The sequence below is a fragment of the Engraulis encrasicolus genome, chromosome 21, assembly GCF_034702125.1.
Source record: "Engraulis encrasicolus isolate BLACKSEA-1 chromosome 21, IST_EnEncr_1.0, whole genome shotgun sequence".
NCBI lineage: Eukaryota > Metazoa > Chordata > Actinopteri > Clupeiformes > Engraulidae > Engraulis > Engraulis encrasicolus.
The window spans coordinates 31762576-31775042 of NC_085877.1; the positions used below are offsets into that span (position 1 = coordinate 31762576).

The window sequence follows — 12467 nt, forward strand, 5'->3', positions numbered from 1 at the left end:
TGTAACCATGTTCTTGGGCTAACCCCCTGTGCTTCAGAGTAGTAGAATGTCTGAATGTAAACTTTTCCGTCCATGACGCAATAAAAGCTTTAAGTGAATGCCAGAGGGAGGACACGCCTCTACTCAGGGAGAGGTCCTTCAGCTGCATGTGAACCTGACATTTCATTTCTATCCTTTTCCCTCCATTTTTTGTCCCCACATTTCTTTCCATGCACATTGCCTAGTCTGTGTTGAGTTGTTGTTTGGCATGATACAACTGAGAATGATACAATAATGATTGCCATGATTCAACGAGAAGATATGGTCAAATAGTGAAAAAAAAACTTTTTAGATCCTGCATAATGGTTACATAGCCTGATCCTTGCCAGCTGGTACCATAGTATGGAGGCATGACTACCTTGGGGGCACAACTGCTATGTGTGCCAGGAGCAGGCAGGATCGTGAGGCACAGAAGGGAAGCCTTCATATCTTGGGTATACTCAGTGGTCCCCAATTATTTATCCCCAAGCGCAAAAGTGGCCAAACAAATTGCTCAACCGCATGGCCACCGATAGCACACACAAATTCTTTCATTTGCTCCATCCTCATGGTGGCCTAAATGTTTACCATGCCCAGCCCGGATTTGGCCCCACAGGCCACCATTTAGACACCATTGACTACACACGAATAGCACAGGATAGTAAGGGCTTCCGCACACCGGCTCCGACAAAGTGCTGAGCACTGCTCAGCTAAAATTCGATTCCATTGTTTTCAATAGAACCACGCACACTGGCGCCGATGTCCGCGGACATTCGCCGATGTCGGATAGCAATTAGAGACAAGTTCTATTTTGTCTGCGCCGCCCGTTGACTATCAATGCAATGATCGGGTGAAATTGGTTTTGGAGGTCCGAATTATGTCGGAAGCGAAAGTGCGCCGCACTTTGTCGGAGCCGGTGTGCGGCTGGCCTGAGGAACATGGTATATGACTAGAAGGGAGACATGCCTACCTTGGGGGCACATTTCAGGTGTGGGCCGGGAGCAGGGAGGACGGTGAGGTACATGGTGACACAGCGGTACAGGTACAGGGTGCCCTGCAGGAAGAAGAAGCGCCGCCCGATGATGGCCCTGCACGCACACACACACAAACGCGCACGCACGCACACGCACACACGCGCACACGCGCACACGCGCACACGCGCACACGCGCACACACGCACACACGCACACACGCACACACGCACACACGCACACACGCACACACACGCACACACACACACACAGGCACGCCCACATACACACACACGCACACAGTAAGCAACAGTGAAGGAAAAGGTTAATCACCTCACACGAGAAACATGCAATGGAGAATCTGTCACAACTTGCCACGACCACAAAACTGTACTGAAGGAAAAACACACTCTGGATCAATCCCAGAGACCAGGTAGCCCACAATTCCTTTATTGTTGTGAACTACGGAACAGAGACACGTACCTATAAAGTAGAAGTAGAAGTACTGTTGCCGAGGACTCTGATGAAGACGCATGTCGAAACGTTAGTCTCACTGCACTAAAAATAAATTACAGAAAATAGACATCCGTGTGGCACCAGATTTATTTCCCTTTTTGCCACTGTTGCTGATGTAATTGCAACACATGTAGTATGATTAGGGGTGTAAATCACAGCCTCCATGACGATAAGATACAGTATCGATTTCTTTAAGCAGGTATTCGATTATTTTCGACACTTAAGAATTCCCAGCGAAACGATACGATTCGATTCGACTTTTTCCAATTACTTTTCCACTTCTACTGTGTTATGGAGCTAGGGCATAGGACAGGGGCCAGTGATTCGATTATGTTCGATACTTAAGAGTGGCCCACGACACGATGCGATTCGATTAAATCGCCGGTCGATTCATCGATATATTTTGATTATTATTTACACCCCTAAGTATGATCTTATATCGTTTATACATCAGTTATTCCACTGTACCTAATGAGCTAGACACGCTGCAAGAGTACTTCTACTGCTACTTTATACTCTGCCTTGAAAAATATAGCTTGTAATGGAGATGATTGTCACACCTAGAACTGAAGACAACATAGTTTTGCAAGACTTGAAATTACAACAAATAATTCTGCTGCTCTATAAAAATGGACTCATTCAATTCAAGCATGCACCACCACTATAGCCTAGTCCTAGTATAAGATTAAATTCCTCAGGGTCTACACTTCACTGTTTAATCTAGCTTCGCCACAGCTTGCAGAGCCTACAGCTGAACCCACTATGACAACATCTCTTGCATGCCAACAGCCCCACACGGTTAATATTACACTTGTGGGTTGACTTTTCACTCTTTAAAGAAAAAAAAACCCTTCGTCTGCTTTGTTGAGTTATCAACGTCTGTGTGGCAAGGTCTCGCTCAAATGTTTGATTTTTAACTGGTTAACAGTAGCACAAATGGAGATGGACTGTGCTCACATCGTATGAGAGAGAGAGAGAGAGAGAGAGAGAGAGAGAGAGAGAGAGAGAGAGAGAGAGAGAGAGAGAGAGAGAGAGAGAGAGAGAGAGAGAGAGAGAGAAAGAAAGCAAAAGAAATGAGGCAGTTGATTAAGCAAATTGGACACATGCGTGTGTGTGACAGACAGTTTACGTATGTGACAGTTTGCATACGAGTGTATTAGAGAGAATTCCAGTGAGGGTGTGGTGAGAGAGAGACAGAGGGAGACAGAGAGAGAGAGAGAGAGAGAGAGAGAGAGAATGAGAGAGAGAGAATGAGAGAGAGAGAATGAGAGAGAGAGAATGAGAGAGAGAGTGAGTGAGTGAGTGAGCGGAAAAGACAGAGTTCTCGAGAACAGCCCTGCACAAACATGGGATTGGTCAATGAACACACCAGTGGTTGTGACTGTTTCCCATGCTCCAGAATAGTGTGTGTGTGTGTGTGTGTGTGTGTGTGTGTGTGTGTGTGTGTGTGTGTGTGTGTGTGTGTGTGTGTGTGTGTGTGTGTGTGTGTGTGTGTGTGTGTGTGTGTGTGTTCATAAAAATTCAGGTGTATTTGGATGTGTGTATCCGCATCACCGCGTGTTACATTTTTGCAATACCTGTGGGGTATTGATATGAGACTGAGATAACCTATATTTCAGGTCTGTGCATTTGCGTTCGTGTCCCCATTCAGGAAAATGCAACAAAAATGCATGACAGAGATTTGCATTAGAGATATGATGTGTTCTACTAGCCTAGCGAGCTAAACCCATACAGCTGAAAGCTGTCCCTGGGAGCAAATTCAATTCCTCTAGGGGTGTCTAGATTTCTAGGCTAGTGTTCTACATGTGTGACTGTGTGTGTGTGACTGTGTGTGTGTGTGTGTGTGTGTGTGTGTGTGTGTGTGTGTGTGTGTGTGTGTGTGTGTGTGTGTGTGTGTGTATCGCTCTCTCTCGCTCTCCCTCCCTGACCTGGGCTGTGTGTGTGTGTGTGTGTGTGTGTGTGTGTGTGTGTGTGTGTGTGTGTGTGTGTGTGTGTGTGTGTGTGTGTGTGTGTGTGTGTGTGTGTGTGTGTGTGTGTGTGTGTGTGAAGATCTCTTACCTGTGCTTGAGAAACAGCCACTGCACGAACCACAGCCCGACCAGGAGCATGCCGTTGATCTCGGTGACCGTGAAGGCTCCGGGCATGCGGGGGAATAGCTCGAAGAACTTGTCCGGCAGCGGGGCCACCTGGCTGGGCACGCGCTCATGCACCATGGTGATCACCCCCGTGGTCAGCACCAGGCACGAGCAGGTGTACACGAACGCCACGCCCGTCTTCCACCACTCCTGCGGCAGGGGGTCTCCCCCGCCTGTCCCCCCCGCTGACCCCAGAATACCTCTGCGGGAGCCCCCGGGGCCGCCCCCTCCACGTCTCCGCGGGATCTTGATGCGGACGTAATCCTGGTTCTTGCGCAGCAGGCCGGCGCGCAGGGCCCTGGCCAGGCGCAGGCCGTTGTTGTTGCTGCCGTGGTTGCGGCCCTCGTCGACCGTGTCGTCGGCAGAGCCCCGGTGGTGGTTGGGGTCCCCCGTCGCTCGGCCGTCGGGGCCCTCTGGAGCCAAGGAGGATGTCGAGGAGGAGGAGCAGTGTGAGGTCTCCAAGGCGGATAGAGGATGGTGCTGGGGATGGGGAAGGGCATCCATGCTGACCTCCACATGGTCTACAATCACTACGACAGCCTGGCTGCCACTGCTGCTCCTCTGGCTGGTACCACTGATGCTGCTGCTGCTGGGGGTGGCGGAAGGGATGATGGCCCCTTCATCGTGCTCATCTAGCAGTTCAGGAGCTGCCATAAGTCTATTTGTGTGTGTGGGTGTGGATGTCTTGAGTCTATTGACCGCAATCGTCCTAATGTAGCCTAAAATGCGTGTGTTTGTGCGTGTCTTGAGTGTATGTGTGGACAAATGTAATCCCAAAGTACCGTGAAATGGGTGCGAGTAATGTAGGTGTGTCTCAGTCTAGGCAGATATAATCCAACAGGTATGTAGGAATCCTTTCGCGGTCTCAGCAAAGATGATCTTGAAATTAGGTCTCCTTTGCTTTAGTTCCTTGGAATGACAACCTGTGAACAGACAATTCTTACTGCTCAAAGCGTACAGGAGAGAATACAGCACTGTACAAAATCATTAAATTACATTACGAACATGGTGTTTAAACCTTAAAATAATGTTTTCAAATTGTTTTACTGCTTCATGATCTTTCGACTGGGTCAAAGACACTTCTGAATTCACGTTGCCACCCACATGGACATAACTTCTCCAAGTTTGAAACAGAGCAACTTCTATCTATATACAGAATCTCAAGACAGTTCCATAACTGAAGATCAATACTTCTCAGTGCCTTCAGCTTGAAGATGACCAACAGCCTGGGTGGTAGTCAAAATAGTTCGTCCAGTCCTTTCTTGTTGCTTGTTCCTCTTGTGTAGTGTCACCTTGCCTCCGTAGAAAAACAACGTTTCAACCTTGGCCGAGCAAATTTTGGGGGGCTTTCCCAAATGTAAATGAGAGAATTGCCTTTAAATTGTGCTTTTGCAAGATACTGAATACAACTTAGATCATCATTGCAGTCATGAGTAAGCAGTTGGGCAGTTATGGGTAAGCGTTGCCGGTTAAACTCCCGACCCGCCAGGTTGGGGGTAGGGGGGGTAATTAACCAGTGCTCTCCTACATCGTCCTCCATGACTGAGGTGCCCTGAGCATGGTACCGTCCCGCCGCACTGCTCCCTTTCGGGCGCCATTGGAGGCTGCCATGCACGGGTGAGGCATAAATGCAATTTTGTAGTGTGCAGTGTTCACTTGTGTGCTGTGTCGCAATGACGATGGGAGTTGGAGTTTCCCAGTTGGACTTTCACTTTCACTTTCTTCATTAACACCAAGCCTTTCATCACAAGGCCACAAGCAAAATGAATGGACAGGAGGAACAAGTTTGACTTGCACACCCAAGTATACAGTTTGACTTGCATACCCAGGTATACAGTAAATGCATAAACATCAACCACTAACTGTCTCTCTCCTTAAATCCCTCACTTTCACTATCTCTCTACCCCATCTCACCATCATATTTTATTCATCGTTTCTCTTTCAAAACCACCACACATGAAGCGCAAGTGACGCACATATGCGGTTGATTTATATAACGATTCAATTCAAGCCTTCTGTAAAATGGGTAGCTCTCCCCGATGATTAAGCGTACCAAGGAAAACCCTTAATGGTCTTCTTAATGGCGAGTCTTTTAATGGCTCTTAATGGCAACAGCAGTGAGCGATATCAACCATGCTTCGTCACTGAACTCCTGCAAAGCTTAAAAGATTGTTTTATTGGGCTGTCGTTCTCAAGCAGATTGTATAACGGGCAACAATAAAAAGAGATGTTCTGACAGTCCATTTCCGACTGCGTTACCATGAGCGCACTCTTCTCGACATGATATTGTGGTTTCGATAATCACGTTTCCCCAAGCGTGATTATTCTTGAGTTACCTCTAATGGACTCGGAATGGCAGCTCTGATTGGCTAAAATCTTTGGTCCAATTGGATTCAAGTGGAACCACTGTATCCGATGACATCATGAGTATCATCATCATCATCTGGCAACAAGGCCATGTCCAATGCGTGGCCACTCGTTCACTACTTAGTGAACTAGGATGTGAATAGATATTGAAACAAGGGTTTGGAAGAGGGCTTTGGCATTAATACAATAGTCTCTTTTAATAGGTGCTCCTTTGAAGAACAATAGACGGAGTGAGATGAGAAATCCAACTTACTCTCCCAGAGCACCAAAAAGCTTTAATTAGGCTAGATTATATATATATATATATTAAAAAAAACAGTTTAATTGGGCTAGGAAATGTCTGATCAATTGAGAACAGCAGAGCCAACATGTTTTGACCTTGATTGGCTTTCATCAGGGCATAGTCAAACAACAAGGAAGCTCTGACGTGCCCACGTTGTCAATTGTTTGACATTGTTTGTTTATGCCGTGATGAATGCCAGCCAAGGCCGAAACATGTTGCCTGTTTTTATGGTACCGTACCGAATATGATCTAGTCTAATTATTACTGCTTTTTAACCTTTCTGGGAGAGTGAGAATGCATTGAATTTCTTGTCTTACTACTTTTCTCCATGGTCCACTGTTAGTGCATGAGAGAACAACTCAGATTCATTACCTCACACGTCATGGGATATTGCAATGTCAAGAATAAATGTAGAGATAAAATGTGCTATTTTGAACAACAACATAACACTGTCAATAAGACTATCTCTGTTGTAAACAAGAAGATGAAAACAGGGAAAAGGGAAGACCTATATTAAACTTTACCTCCTAACCAAAAATGTGTTGGGCTTTCAAGCTGTACGGTAGACAACCTTCACCAGAAATACAGAGACCGTTTCCACAGGTTTTTAAGTTACACATTTACACTGGCGTTAAACCTCTCTATCCACACCCACTCAATTAATCTCTGGCCTTTTTATCAGCTTCTACAGTGACACAGTGTGTGTGTGTGTGTGCGCGCATGAAATTTGTGTGTGTGTGTGTGTGTGTGTGTGCGTGCGCATGGAATTTGTGTGTGTGTATGTGTGTGTGTGTGTACACATATTTGTTCATCGTACAGGCAGGCCATACATGGGCTAGGCTGCTTCCTCTTCGTATTAAAGAGTTGCGTACATCCCCAACCAGCAATATACGTCCCCATCAATCTCGATTGCTGTCACTGTGACTGTGTGCCTACTTTTGTGGCTATGCAAGTTCACCTTGCTGTCGCCAGCCTGTGCTGCTCTGCCCAACACTTGTTCTTCCTTCACAGTAGGCCTACTTATAACCGACAGGACAGGACAGCATGTTCCTGCTGGCAACTGTGGGCTAATAGTGTGGGATGCATTACGCTTATCATGTCTTCCTGTTAAATCAAGCCATTAGGTTTTCTTTTGTTTCAGAGATGTAAAAGTTTTATCTTTTACCTGACATGTTTTGATATCCAACGTCAGCAAAAATCACTTCACAACTCAAGAACCGTGTGACCCTCTGATGAAGACGGACGTTACGAGGTTGAAACATGTCGGGTAAAGAATAAAAAGCTCACTTCTGAAACAGCTTATGACCAAAGAGTGCGAGTTTGCCCCGGTAATCAAATAACACTTATCCAACTAGTCATCATTGGAAAGCCTGTGTTGTGCAGCTTCATGTGAAATGTGCTAAGAAAACCACAAAATAAATGGCTTATTTTTGTAAACCAACTTTAGAAATGACGTTCACAATACAAAAATCTTTCACGTTTTAGGGACCTAGTCAAGGTGGTAGGTGATGGACACGGGTCTCTGATACCAGCTAACCAACAATCCCCCCCCCCCCCCCCACCACCACCACCTCCACTACCACTACCACTTCTACCCCTTTGACTTACAAAAATTCAGCAGGAAATGATGTAGACTAGGGGTGTAACGATATCGAACCGAACGGATGTACCGTACCGAAAAGACCTGTACCGAATCGAACAGTGCTGTATCGAGTACCGAAAGGTTGCCTAAAAGGCTACTCTGTTCATGTTTTTACATTAAGCTCGTGCAGAACCCTGAGGGAGAATCCAAGAAAAAACAGGTTTAGAGGCTTGGTCTTTGTGAAACCTTGAGGAGAAAGTGATATTTCTTACACTGATGAAATCTCCGACCCAAAGTAGTAGATTGACTGTATTTCCTTTTTTTGGTTTGTATTTTGACAATATTTTGGTGAAATTAACAATGTGCTGAGGAAGAAAATGGTTTTCAATTTTGTTCCCATATACTGTACCGAAAATGTACCGAACCGTGACCCTAAAACCGAGGTACGTACCGAACCGTGATGTACCGTTACACCCCTAACGTAGACCGTCACCCTACACTCTCCTGCACCCTCATCCTCAAAGAGCTAATCAGTGGGGATTGTAAACTCCATCATCCAAAAACTCCTGTCCTCCGTTGTGCTTGTGGCCTTGTGATGATGTCGCAAGACGTCACTGACGACAGAAGTGGAATTCAATATCTTGCAGAAGCGCACTTCAAGTCATTTTCTCATTTGCAATCTGGATTTTGAAGGGGGAAAATGTCCCCCAAAACTTGTTGTGCCTAGGCCGACAGCCGGGAAACGTAATCAATTTCTCCACAGAGGTGTGGCGTCAAATCCACAAAAGCACAGGTCGAGGACGGGAGTTTAGATAATGGACTGTACCCCCTAGTTTCTGTGTCTACAGTACTGTGTTAGAGAGAGTAGAGAGAGAGAGGTTCCATTGGCCCATTGTTTCCGGGTTCTATTATTGCAAGGGGGAGGGGGGTAAAATCCCCCTTTAGGCAGACCTAGGCAGACCTAAGGACTGTTCTATTCAATGCTAGGAGTATTATGACACGTCCCTTGGGGCAGACCGGAAACTGGTCACGTTAGGTGCGCATAGCAACCTATTACAATGACATATCTCTATATACTTAAAGAATCTCTGGTACTGCGACTGTGAGGGAGTGTGAAAGTTTACATTGTAGCCACAGTCAGCGTCAGTATTGTTGTTGCTTTGCTCTGCCCTTTAGTAACACCTCAGCAGGCAGGCAGGCAGGAGGGAGGGAGGGCCAGGGAGACACACCTTGAAACCTGTCCTCCTGGCTGTAGTGTCACACATTCCTCGTCCTTCTTCATTCTCTCTCTCTCTCTCTCTCTCTCTCTCTCTCTCTCTCTCTCTCTCTCTCTCTCTCTCTCTCTCTCTCTCTCTCTCTCTCTCTCTCTCTCTCTCTCTCTCTCTCTCTCTCTCTCTTTCTTTCTTTCTTTCCCTCTCTCTCTCTCTCTCTCTCTCTCTCTCTTTCTTTCCCTTTCCCTCTCTCTCTCTCTCTCTCTCTTTCTCTTTCTTTCCCTCCCTCTCTCTCTCTGTCTCTCTCTCTCTCTCTCTCTTTCTTTCTCTCTCTCTCTCTCTCTCTCTCTCTCTCTCTCTCTCTCTCTCTCTCTCTCTCTCTCTCTCTCTCTCTCTCTCTCTCTCTCTCTCTCTCTCTCTCTCTCTCTTCTCTCTCTCTCTCTCTCTCTCGCTCTCTCTCGCTCGCTCTCTCTCGCTCTCTCTCGCTCTCTCTCGCTCTCTCGCTCTCTTGCTCTCTCTCCTCCCCTCCACAACTGCTTGCAATGCACAAATCACACAGATATACAAACACACACACGTGCGCGCGCACACACACACCTCCTCAAAACATAGACTGCAATACATTAAACAAGTGAGGTGGTGAAATTAAAAAGCCAGCTGAATAACCAAAAATAGTTCAGTTATAGACACTGGACTTTTTTCAGCTCTCATGACAAAGAATGACCTGGATGAATGTATTAACTGTATAACTGTATGACAGTTGAAGTCGAATAACCCAGAGTTGATGAATGATGATAGATCAGAGTTCAAAGATCAAACACATGGAGAAAAGACAGGGCTTTACACTTCTTGCTGCAAAGCCCAACTTCCCTACCATCATGACAACCAAGCACGTTGATGTTTTGATTTTTTTCACCCTTTGCCCCTGTCGTGCTCAAAAGCGACTGCCTGCCAGAAAACGACAGACTTCACGGACTGCCCCCTGTAACTCCGGATTACAGAGGGTCAGCTGCATCAAATTCACTGTACATACACCTGGCACCCTCCACTGTCACCCCGGATATTTTGGTGAGTATTGCCCTTTGCAATCCTGATTTACAGAGGGCAGTCACATTCTCGCAACAGCTTAGTTACAGTTTGTTGCGAGAATGTGACTGCCCCCCGTAAGTCAGGATTGCAACGGGCAATACTCACCAAAATGTATGGGGTGATAGTGGAGGGTGCCAGGTGTATGTACAGTGAATTTGGTATAGCTAACTCTCTGTAGTCCAGAGTTACAGGGAGGCAGTCTATGATGTCAGTCGTTTTCTGGCAGGCAGCCACTTTTGAGCACGACACCCCCCCTGTGACACTTTCCCTGTCTTGTGACGTGACGTGACCCCTCTCTCGTCTTATCTCTGACCTTCGATCACACTTATCTTCCCACTTTGACTGTGAATCTAAACAACAGAGACCATGTGGGCCACCGACGCGTGCCGTGCATCAATAAATCTGCAACTAGAAACCAAGGCCCGAAAAAGAGTCTGCAATGATTTTTTGGGGGGGCTATAAAAAACAGTGTCCTAGACAATTTCATGACTGGGCCCACTATGGCGGTCGATGTCTGGCTGTGAAAGGTGAAACCCTTTTGAAAGCCGCTCGCTGTGCACCCCAAAATAACTCTTAAAAGCATTGTTTCTCATTCTTTTTTTCCCCTAACCCTTGTTTATTAACAGATCTAACTGCTTTTCAGTGCAGAAGGCGACACCTGTTCTATTTGCAAGAGAGATGCAGGGATAGTTGTAGCAGGAGATGATCCCAAAATATATATTTCATAATATCTGATAGGCCGACAAGCAGGAGGGATACTCATACTGTACAAAGGTGGGGAATCCAAAGCATAAGGTTTACAGTATGAGTATAATCACACTAGCTGTTTGATAGTTGGAAACACTAGATGTGGCAACCATACCCTCCTCTAGACTCTGAACAAACATTGAACAGCCTGGAGCTTGTGGTTTGGGAGAATACAGATATTTCCCTGATATTTGCGTTTGATCTGACGCACATTGCACAATGGTGCCACTGTAAACATGAAACATAATCAGATATGTAATAATTTATGATTAAGACAAAGCTTAAAGGCCTTCATACCATGACAAATTAAATAAATACATTATTACTCAAGCAAAGTATCAACTTCTGAAATCAAAAGTCTATGTGGCATTGGGTAGGCTACACAGATAAGTAATGTAGGGGGCGGACAGAAAAGTGGAAGTAGAGGTATAGTTAAATTAATGAGCTTATTTCGATCGAATTTCCCAAACAACTTGTTTGTCTGAATCGTCTTCCATGCCATTGGAAATCCATGGCACTCAAAACATTCCATGACTAATTGATAGGCTACTCTGAGTCTACACAATAAGTGCGTTCTGACCACCTGAGAGTGAAGGTCTCCAATTCTTTTAAGCTTAATAAAAAGCCTACCCAAGACACAAGCTTAATGTAGCCCTTGGGATATCATGTGTCATCCGATAAGCAGCCTACAGTATAGAGTTAGTTACATCCGAGGTAGTAGTTTCAGGTAACCCACCTGCTGCAAGACTGGCTTCTTTACGCATCTCTCGCCAAACCAGACCCCAACTCACTGACTAGGACAAGCCAACATTTAACGAGATACGAATCCCCTTGACGTTTTATATAAAGAAAGTATTGTGGGAGATCATTCAGAATTAACACATTTTAACAGATGAGAGGGAAAAAAAACTCATACGTGGGACATACCTGTAGTACCTTTTCTTTTTTTCCTTCTTTCCAAATGAACTTCACCTGCGTCCTTCACGCGCTTGTTCAATGTAGTAGTCGGTTGGTAATCTCAGTAGGCTAACCCAAAAGCACAGCCCGAAACGAACAAACCTCTTGTGTTAACTTTCTTCGCGCTTGCAACTCGTTTTTCCGTCTGCGCTGCTCTCTTTACAGCGTGTACTGAAAAGCCCTATCATCACCGCCCACTTGCACACGCACCTGTCGAACACCGAAATGTCCCTATCCCGTTTCCGGTAAAGGCGAGTCCTCTCTCACGTTAGTCATCGGTTTCTTTTCGTCCCCTGAGCTGTGATCTTGTGATCAACAAACACACAGCCTATCCCACCATCGTCATGGGCACTTCAAAGGAGACAAGCTCATCGCATTAAACGTTCCCAAAACATAACCGAAGGTGGCAGGGGTTTTGTCCGTTTGATTGATCGTTTGTTTGGACAACACACCCATTAATTTATGCCCAGACTCCACGCCGCATATTTTCTACCGTTTACTGTCTCTGGTAGGCTCTATCCGGAAAGGGGGTTTCAAGTAGAGACAAATCCAATCTTATTTCCTGTGGCCGGCGCATTAGCCCATCATTAG

General features: G+C 45.9%; 1 protein-coding gene across 1 annotated transcript in view; it reads right to left on the bottom strand.

Annotated features, from left to right (window-relative positions):
- Positions 1-12196, bottom strand: part of LOC134437140 (phosphatidylcholine:ceramide cholinephosphotransferase 2-like) — a 21327-nt gene extending 9131 nt beyond the window's left edge. Inside the window, exons 1-3 of the mRNA XM_063186603.1 lie at positions 11847-12196; positions 3564-4563; positions 989-1106 (exon numbers count right to left, since the gene is read on the bottom strand). Coding sequence (XP_063042673.1) covers positions 989-1106; positions 3564-4294 — 849 coding nt within the window. The 5' untranslated portion in view covers positions 4295-4563; positions 11847-12196. The remainder of the gene's footprint in view (positions 1-988; positions 1107-3563; positions 4564-11846) is intronic.
- Between the last annotated feature and the right edge of the window lie 271 nt (positions 12197-12467).